General features: G+C 32.7%; 1 protein-coding gene across 1 annotated transcript; it reads right to left on the bottom strand.

Annotated features, from left to right (window-relative positions):
- Window positions 1–264: 264 nt before the first annotated feature.
- Window positions 265–8,963, bottom strand: LOC143614708 (homeobox-leucine zipper protein ATHB-15-like). Its single transcript, XM_077088063.1, has 17 exons — window positions 8,744–8,963; window positions 7,396–7,555; window positions 6,976–7,076; window positions 6,794–6,884; window positions 6,548–6,643; window positions 6,343–6,456; window positions 5,573–5,656; window positions 5,338–5,490; window positions 5,031–5,105; window positions 4,405–4,707; window positions 3,609–3,794; window positions 3,274–3,354; window positions 2,930–3,064; window positions 2,440–2,762; window positions 913–1,009; window positions 679–828; window positions 265–431 (listed from the first exon to the last, which is right to left on the bottom strand). Exons 1-17 carry the CDS (start codon window positions 8,953–8,955, stop codon window positions 285–287), a joined length of 2,508 nt encoding a protein of 835 aa, XP_076944178.1. The 5' UTR covers window positions 8,956–8,963; the 3' UTR covers window positions 265–284.
- Between the last annotated feature and the right edge of the window lie 1,492 nt (window positions 8,964–10,455).

Here is a 10,455-nt window from a genome sequence, read left to right as displayed (position 1 = left end):
ATTTTAGAAACGGTGCGATCTCAAACCGGTGTCACAAGCTTTTGGGCTAGAAAAACACAAAATAAACATAAAAAGGACATCCAACCCAAACTACACATAAGATGTCTCAAAATAATACACAAATAACAACACAACATCCAGTATAACGTAACGTAGTACATACGTGACACGATAAGACTTAAATAGTGGCGTCTACGTTCCAAACATTTAATCAAACCGCAAGATCAAATCCATCCAAACATGGCGTGGAATCCCTTAAAACTAAAAGTACATACTCTTATCCGTTAAACAAACGACCAATTGATGAACATAAAGCAAATACAGTGCGGGTTTTCCTCATCGTTCAGTACTTTCCACGCCACGGCTCTCTCATAGGAAACCGGTCGACCCATGCTAGATTGACACACTCTTCCTTGAAGACACGCAAAACCCTACAACCAAATGCAATATCTTGACTATTGTTCTATCAATACAATAGAGAGGTGAATAATTCGACCCGTTTACTTAAGGGTTATGTTTCATTTCTGATGGGTCAAATGACAAACAAGAAAAAGGTTAAATATGTAACATGTGCAGTCATGTGTAATGTTAAATATGTAACATTTTTTCAACTATAACCCAACTCTAGTTCTACGAGTCATCAGAAAATATAAACACCGGAAAACCATTGGAGCAAACCTGTTGCATTATCTGTGCAAATTCTGTGAAAAGACCTTTCCGCCCATGTTCATCGAGAACTTTCTCCAAACTTATGTCTTGAAGTGCAACCAACGTTGTCTCGAGCATATCTAGCCCCGCCTGATTAGCAAATGTGAACACCGGCAATGACTGCAAAAAAGTTCATACGTGCATAGGATATAAATTTATTAAAATATTAAAAAAATAAATAACAGGTTTGTATATAAAGCTTACCTTAAGAGAGCAACACATGATTGCATCTGAGTGGTTCCAAAGTGATTTCAAAACGTTTTCGCTTCCGGATTTAAGCAACTCCACACCCAAGTAACAACTAAAGCAATATCGAAAAATGTAATAATGAAAAACCGTCATGTTACATAAAAAATAAAATATTTCTGCAAGTACGTAAGGATAAACAATTGTTTCCATGATTCTAACTGCAACAAATTTATTGCGAACCAAAATGTAATGAACTTTCATGTTTTGGTCGCAGTATATAATGAACTATTTTTTATAACAAACTTTCATTCTATTTAGGGGTGTTAAAGAGCCAAGCGGCTCATGAGCTACTCAAGATCGTTTCATTAAAAGCACGTACTGAGCCAAGCTTAAACGAGCACAAGCCTAATAATAAGATTCTTTGATAAAAGAGTCGGAGCTTCAAATATCGAGCTCCAGCTGGCTCGCAAGCCTACACTAATATTTATATAATTTGTGTATATAACATAACAAATATATATTTAACTATTTATATGATATCTATCAGTGTATATAAAATTACTAGATTTTATCTCCCGTATTACGGGGGTTGTTTAACATTATTCGTTTTTAATATTTATATATTTATATTTGGATTTTAATTTTATTTATTGTAAGAAAGTTAATACTTAATATACTTGAGGTTTGAGATGAAATGGTTTCACAAATAAATGATATGTTATAATCTGGTTTAAAAGCTTTCTGGGTTTGGTGATACCCATTACCCGTTTATTTTCTTTATTATAAAATTGTTTCTTAATTATAAATAATATCTTTTTTTAAATAAAATAGGATATTAATTTTTAGTATATTCCTATTTTATAGGATTTTCATATCAAATATTTGATAAGATTATTTTTTAATATAATGAGATGTTATAACCCGTTTAAGAGCTATCTGGTTTTGGTAAGACCCATACCCATGAATTTGGGTTAAATCAATAAGAGGCCTCCATTTAAAAATCAAGAAATCTGGTGGCTTTCATAAAAGGGGGAGCGACCACATCACGACACATAGAATTTTTGGGTTTTCTTTTATATATATTATAGATGATAAAAATAACTAAATAACGTATATAAATTATAATTAGAACATACATAAAAAAAATGCACATCTTAAATAACTAAAATAATAAACGAGCCGAGTCCGAACAACGCACAAGCTTAAAAAAATACTCTCGAGCCAAGCTTGAGCTTTTAGAAATACAGCTTGAACAAGCCAAGCCTAAGCTTCACTTAGCTAGCTTGAGCTGGCTTGCAAGACTAAACGAGTCTACTATTTATATAATTTTCATTTAATATATCATATATATATATATATATATATGAATAAAATTATGACAAATATAGCTCAACAATATATATTATGTTATAGATATAAACTATAATTAACATATAAATATATTAACAAAAAAACAAACAAGCCGAGCTCGAGCTTAAAAACCTATTCACTCAGCTCGGCTCGGCTCATTTACACCCCTCCGGAAAAACATGATGTTTTTACCTGTAGCTACGGGAAATCCATCGAGCCAAAATATGAGCTTCGGGGGTGCCTAATGGTGCATGAAGGGAGCCATTAGTGTTCATGTTAGGAGATAAAGCCGATGCAACCCTTTGAACAGAAGATATAATGGACCGAACATATTGACGGGCTATAGCTGCAACCGCTTCTTGCATGTGACTCTCACATGCAAATTCAAATGCAATTGTCATCACAGACCTTGCAGTTCCACTAGTAACATTATGGTTACTTGAAGCTTTTGTCCCGGACCCACCAATTTCAAGAGCAGATGCAAGATCGAGAGTGCGATTGGGACTTGAACCATCCTGCGTATTTTTTTAATAAATAAGAAATTAACGTGGTGACATGAAAGGGTGATTTGTGTTATGTTAAATCTAAAACGAGCCAGCTTTTATTTTTTTAAAAAGTTGGTCATATGGTCAACATGTCGTTTCTGTAATCACATTAAATGCATAGATTACTAAATGCTAACCTTTATTGGATCAAGAGGAATGATACGAAAACCGGAGGGCAAAAGAGGTGCATCGTCAGCAAAAGAAGCATCAATGGGAGCAAATATGAGCTCAGCACACATGCCAACAGCATTTTCATCCATTCCATTGCATAGCTATTAACAAACATGGTGATTTCAAGGGCATTTTGGTCAATTTATTTAATAACTGACTAACGAAACACGCTTTTCTAACTCAATGTCCCCAATGGTACAAACTAACAACTTTAATGACCTTGATGGAAGATTGGTGAAAAGTCATTACTATTTTTATATTCATTATTATTTATATTTTTATAGAAATAAAACTGTTAAAGAAAACGTACTTGCAGGAGAAACATATCTCTTGGTATTAAGGATTCTTCGGGACTATGCCCCACACCCTCCATCTTAATAACCTCCAACAACTGAACAGCACAAAAAGAATCATAATTAAACAAGCACTTTTAAAACCAATCATTAGTTTTTTTTAATCAATATATAACTATAACATATATATATATATATATAATGAAAATGTGGTTAAATTTGGGAAATTATAATGGAAATGAGGATGATAATTTTTGGTAGAAGAGAATATATATATGAAGTATAAAAATGTATATGTACATAAAATATGGGAAATAATTAAATAGATTGAATAAACGTATAAAACACTTGCCTCTTCATGCTCAATCATGTGGGCCAGGGGAAGAATCACTTGACCACCAAAACTACTAATTCGGGCCCCTGCTAGGCTGCATGGACCAAGTTTTATAGCAGCAGCCGAGTAAGCATCTATATTATTATCGGCCCATTCCGAACGGTGTTCCCTTAAAAACCGAAGTAGGAGAGCCGGTGGAACATTCTAAAAATAACAGAGAACATACACAAAAAATAAAAACATATCAGTTGCCTAATAGCATTATATTTAAAAAATCACCTTACAGGGGAAACAGGTCAAACGATCAACAGGCGCAGAAAGTTTATTTTCAATGCAAAATCTACAAAATCAGTTAAATCAATCTTTTCAAGAAGTTAGGATTTTATTGAAAGGCTTATTACTAATTTTAGCAACCAACCTCATTTTAACCAATATAACCCATAAACTGATGATGTCACTAAATAATTATGTGAAAATAATTAATAAAATAAATAGTAATTATTTTGAAATGTTACACGGATGCCACATGGCATATACACGAGACATGGTAGTTTGTTGCTACAATTGGTAATAAAAAATTAAAAAGTGATTATTTTTCTATATTGGACATATATTAAAGTTGGTTGCTAAAATAAAGAAAAATTACCTTGAGTTTGTTTTTGTGCACGGTTTGCTCCATTTAAAACATTAACGATTTTTATCGATGTTCCAGTTTTTATACAAAATTTGTGTCGGGTAAACCCAGTTTGGACTGTTTGTTTAAACCCGTACCAAACAAAAATACCCGTTTTGAGCCGAACCCATTTTATCTAACCTGTAAAAGCATTGACGCCTTCGCGCACAAAACAGCATTACTAACTGACGGGTACCCGTTTGCAATAGGTAAATTCAATCCCATAAGCTTCGCTGGTGAAGAGTTAACAAGAATGGTGACATCATCAACGCCATCACTAGCCATTAATGACCATCCCTCATCATTAAACCCGTTTAGAGCCTCGTTAAAACCCCTGCTTAACCTCTGGCTAAGCGCCCTTAATGCTGCGGGTCTTCTGCCCCAACTGTTTGGGGCACCCGATTGTGAAACTTCAAGTGCAATTTGCCTTAGCTGGCGTAACACCTGTTAAAGTACATTAGATTAATTCAAAATTATCCAGTTACATATGAAATACTAAAAATGATTATAGTAAATATGCATGAGTTTTGTGTGTGTATAAAAATAACTAAATAGTACTAGTATATATAAACATTTTTTTAGGATTTGAAAGAAAATAAACACTAATTAACTAAATAATCGAAACTTTTCGGTTCCAACCTGATATGATTTCCATTATTACAAAATTCAAATCAGTTTTAATTTCAGAATCCTCGAGTTGCATTAGAATATCAAAAACCACTATGAAGCATTACATAAAATGTTAAATGTAATAAACTGTTAATTACCATCATTGTCGTTTTTTGAGCAAGCATGGTTGACGATTCGTATAATGGGCGCAAGACTTCCGGCACATTCCACGCCTAAAAATTAAAACAAGTATTTAATAATAATAATGTACCAAAAATGTACGCAAATAGATGAGTTAAATTGGGTAGCGGGTCAAATAGGCTTGGGTCAAAACAAGTCAAAGCCGTTTGACTCGTTTGAGCCATTTCTTTTTCAACTATTTCAAAGTTCTACAAAATTGATGCGGTATCAAAGAATGATACAGCTCAAATTGACCCATTTAAACAAATATTAAACACAATTTACCTCTAAATTCATATGATCGACAATATGAATAATGGAACCACCTTCACAAGGTCTAATTAAGTAGCCACTAGGCAGCATTTCAGCCCGCACAAAGTTTGGAACTTGTGGCATACTCGGACCATTCTGGGTGTTGGTTAGTGATCTTTCACAAACCTAAACACATAACAAGAAATTAAATAATCACATATATTAATGAAAAAAATGAGAAATTTTTCAAAAGAATAAAAAAGCGTACCACCAAACTGCCATCTTCTGTAACAGAAGTATAACGTAACAACAAGAAGTCACGAGCGGTAGCCAAAGTTGTAGGGGCGTAAAGCTAGAAAGGTAATAATAGGGTGAGTTAGATCAAGAGAATGTAAAAATGGGCAGGTTCCTTGGGTTGATCCGAAACACTTTCTTTACAAAAGATTCAGTTTTTTAACAAATAATTAGTGTGTCAAATACTATTACAAAATTTAGCTTGCATCAATAATAATATATTTTTGTATCATACATTAAAATTACACTATGGGTGAATTTTGGCCCGCTTTCTTTCAATTGGTTCTCTTTCCTCGTGAAGAATAAACATAACCCGAATTAACCCATTAAATGGTTTATCCTTAAGTTGTAATTTTGCGTATATTTAGAGATACGACTTACGGGTGTTAATTTTTTTGTTTCTCGGGGAAAAAAACTTGCCAAATTCAACCCATTTTCTTATGAATAGGTTGAATTAGGTTGTGTTTTATCTCAAACGGGCCAAATAAAAAAAGTTGCTCAGATGGGTCCATTTTTAGCTGCCAACCTTTTAAATCGTTTCTTCAAAGATTTAGATTATTATTATAATAATATTTTTCATAATCAAGATTAAAACAATCTACAACGTATTTATAAAAAAAGATTGAATAAATTGTTTGCATTTCAGCTTAGCACGTCCCATTTTGACCCATAACAAAAAAAAACGGCATGTTTCCACCAGAACCCGTTATAGCGGCCCGAACCACTATAAAAGGTTATTATTACCTGCATGTATAGAATCTCAATGGTTCCACCATTGGCAGTAGGTAGCACGTTGAGGACATCAACAGCGCGGCAATCACGAAACCACGAGGGGCGATCCTTGAGGATTTCCACAACCTAAGACACAAAAGACAAAGTCAAAGATTGCCACATCTTTTACTCTAGAAGTACCATAAAGTTAATAAAAGTAGAAGATTGTATTACTAACCCGTGTAGGCTCGAGAGCAACCAAACCGCATGCTCGTGCTGCCACTCCAGTACAACCGTGAGATATAGCAACGATTCCAATGGAATCCGGACCAGGCTGGAAGTAAACATAGTCAACAAAAAAGTCAAAGTTACAGGAGGGCAAAAAAGTCAATTTGAAAATAGTATTGACCAAGAATATTAATTTCACATTGACTTCTGGGTGCCACATCAGCACCTATTAAGCATATAATGAGATTATGAGTACCTTCATTCCGGGCATTTGGACCCACTCAATAGCGGTTCCAGTTGCCTTTGAAAGAAACTCTGCTAAAGTTTCTTCTGCAATGGACAAAAGTCTGCATAACATTATAATAAAAAGTTAAATAAAAATAATGATAAAATCAATGTCGATTGTCAGTATTAGAGCATGAGTCAATCTTGACTTACCCTGCAGGACTAGCATCCCGTGGCGGGAGTTGACTTGTCAATCGGTGTTGACCATTGGTCACAGCCGATTCACAGCTAGCGTCTTTAGTAGAAAGTGCATTCTGCAATATGAAAAGTCCCAACAAATTATTCACAAATAAAATAATACAAATAAATATTTAATTGGTTGCAAAAAGATAGGTATAACCGTATAAGAGATTTTACTTGCATGTTTCTACAAATCTAATTAAAGTAAGGTGTAATAATCACTTTTAATGTTTTAAACGCAAACTTCCTCTACAATCTATAAATCAGTTTTGTTGCATCTTGTATCAAAATAATTATTCAAAACTAATAGAGCGAACAATTAGTCAGGTTACCAAACCACTTGAACACAATCACAAGATAATGATAATAGTAGAAATAATATAAAAAACTCACATTTTGAGTATGCTGTCGAAAGTAGCCATTTTCATACACAAGATGTGACACTTGTTTCTGCAATCTGTCATTTTCTTCCATTAAAAGTTTGTTCATGGCTGACAGCTTTCGGTTCACAGCTTGAAGGCGTGAAGACTCTTTCCTCTGTTTTTCTCTACATCTAAATATTGAAAATATCCAAAAAATTTAAGTAGCAAAAGGCGAAATGTAAACCCGTGGCACCTATAATGGATTACAACAGACATAAAAAAAGGCAGTATTTTTATATTACAAAACAATAAAAGAAAAGGTGAACAGATAAAGAATGACTTTGATGACCCGTAACACCATTTACAGATTACAGCAAACATACCATAGAGAAACAATATTTTTAACATCTTTGTAATTACTTGAAAAGGAAAAGAGACTAAAGTTGAACTAACAAGCAGCTATGACGAACACTAATCAAAATTCAAAACCCAGAACTTATATCAAAGATCACAATGAAATTTTCAAGAAATCATAGATAGTATCGACGACGGAACGAACAACGAAACTTTATGACAGCTTTTTCGTGGGCGTTCACTTGCATCACATACACAAGTATACGATTTCTTTTGTTCTTTACGAATATGGAATAATGAAAAGGAACAAAGATTGAATAACACACCACAACAAATAGAAACCTACAATACATCTTAAAAAAATACGATTTTTGTATATCTTTTCTGTTACAGGACAATGAAAAGAAACAAAGATTGAATAACAAGCGACTACAGTCAAAACCCACAACATATATGACAAATCACAACAAGCACGTCACATAGAGAGATATTTTATCATATTGCCGTTAAAAAGGATTGATCGATCGATCAAAAATCACATCAATCAATTCGCAAAAATAAGGTTTTTTTCAATAATGTAACAGTGGAAAAAAACTTGAATAACAAGGAATTACAACCAAAACCCTCATCACATAAAAAAAAGAGCAAACATATCACATTTAAAGAAGAATCTTTCTAAATTTTTTTGTCAAGGACAACAAAAAAACCAAATATTAGCATTAAACTACAATCACTACCTACAAGACATCACAAATCATAACAAGCATTTAACTAAAAAAAGCTTCTTTTTCTTTTACTCTTTTCAATTAGAAAATAACGAAAACAACATAAGAACGACGAGAAACACAATCAAAACGAAACAAACATCTCAAAAATGAAAGGAACCAAATATTCAACCAACAAAAAACCATGAAAAGAATCAATCTACACCCACAACAGGAACATAATTCTCACTAAAAAGAACTAACAAGACAGCACATATCACAAACAAGAAATGTATAATTTTATTGATTTCAAGTGCCTACCTTCGGTTCTGGAACCAGACTTTAATCTGTTTGGGCTCAATGTTAGATAGAATCGGGCATTCACGAATGAGCTGCTGACGCCGAAGCGAACTCGGTTTTGGGCATTCATGATAAAGTCTTTCGAGTGCTTCAACCTGCTCAGGCGTGTATCGAACATATTTCCCATTATCCATTATCGCCCCTTTACCATCCTTGCAGGACATTGACATCATCACTCAAAATGAATATCCCCTTTAAATAACCGAAAAAATCACAATCCTTTTTATCACTTTTTTTCACTAAAATCCCTCAAAACACCTGATTAACACTCAACCCAGTAATTAAAACACTTTCCCAATTAAAACTAATACTAAAAATAACAACTTGAAACCATCTTGTTGGCTGTTTGCAAGATCAAGATCAAGTATTTCACACCCAGAAATAGATAAAAAAAGTCTTTTATCACTAAAACCCCTTAAAACAGCTAATTAACTTACAACCCACTAATTATAACACAATTCCCACTTGAAATAACACTAAAAATACAAACTTGAAACTACTTTGTAGGCATGTTTACAAGATCAAAGATTATTTCAAACCCTAAAGAAAAAACTAAAATCACAATCTTTTTTCACTTTTTAATCTCTTTTTTCACTAAAACACCTAAAAACAGCTAATTAACTCATAACCCACTTAAAAAATAACACTAAAATAATAACTTGAAGTAACTACTTTGTTGGCATGTTAACAAGATCAAGAACTAGTATTTCACCAAACCCTTCTTTTTTTTCTTGCAAATCACACCCTTTTCTGAGTTTTCAGTAGTGATGATTTCAAACCCTACAGATGAAACTAAAAACACAAAGATCTGCATCTCAATTTAGCTGGCTTCATTCAGCCCAAACCTCTGAACTGAATTGAACTCTTGAATATATTTGTTGGCAGCTGGTAAAGATTTTGTTTTGGTATGAAACATGATGTGTTATGGAGTTAATAGATACTCTGAAAGGGAAGTTCTAGGGTTCTAAAAGGAAGAAAATGAGTAGGGTTCTAAAAAAGAGGAAATGAGTAGACATTATTTGGTTTTTTTATTTATTTTTAATAACACTGAATGAATCATCTACAGGATTTATTTATTTTTTTCATTAAAAATGTCACAAAACTATGGCTAAAAAATATGTTATAATTTTAGGCTATAATTTACGATTCGGTATAAAATGAAATTAAATGCTAAATATATAAAAATATAAAATTATTATTATTATATATTATAGTTTTGAATTAAAGTAATTATATTAAAAGTTATATACAGTAATAACAATAACTCTTCAAAAACTGTATAATAATAAAAATTATTATTATTATAATTATTTGTACACTTCTCACGATAAGAATTGTTTGTATTTGATTATAACTGTATATTATAACTTTGGTTGAATGCATTATTTGGTTTTTTTTCCCTCTATAACATTGAATCATCTTTAAAATCTAGTTTTTAAGTTTTTTCCATTAAAAAATGGCATATTACTATTTTGAGAACTATGGCTTAAAATATATATTAGTCAAAAGAGCAAGCCAACAAGCTACCTAACAAGCGAGCCATGAGCCAAGTTACATTGGCTCAGACTTAGCTTGTTTACCAACGACGGACGATTTTATTTCAAAGGAATTTTGAGAGAGACGCAAACCTTTATAAATAGCTCTAGACGTAACCCTCAAAATTATTAAATCAT

The sequence above is a fragment of the Bidens hawaiensis genome, unplaced genomic scaffold, assembly GCF_021521415.1.
Source record: "Bidens hawaiensis isolate Kalapana, Puna unplaced genomic scaffold, B.hawaiensis_p1.1 tig00040746_1, whole genome shotgun sequence".
Taxonomy (NCBI): domain Eukaryota; kingdom Viridiplantae; phylum Streptophyta; class Magnoliopsida; order Asterales; family Asteraceae; genus Bidens; species Bidens hawaiensis.
Note: the sequence above shows the minus strand (reverse complement) of the source record. Positions and strands in the feature narration are given on the sequence as shown.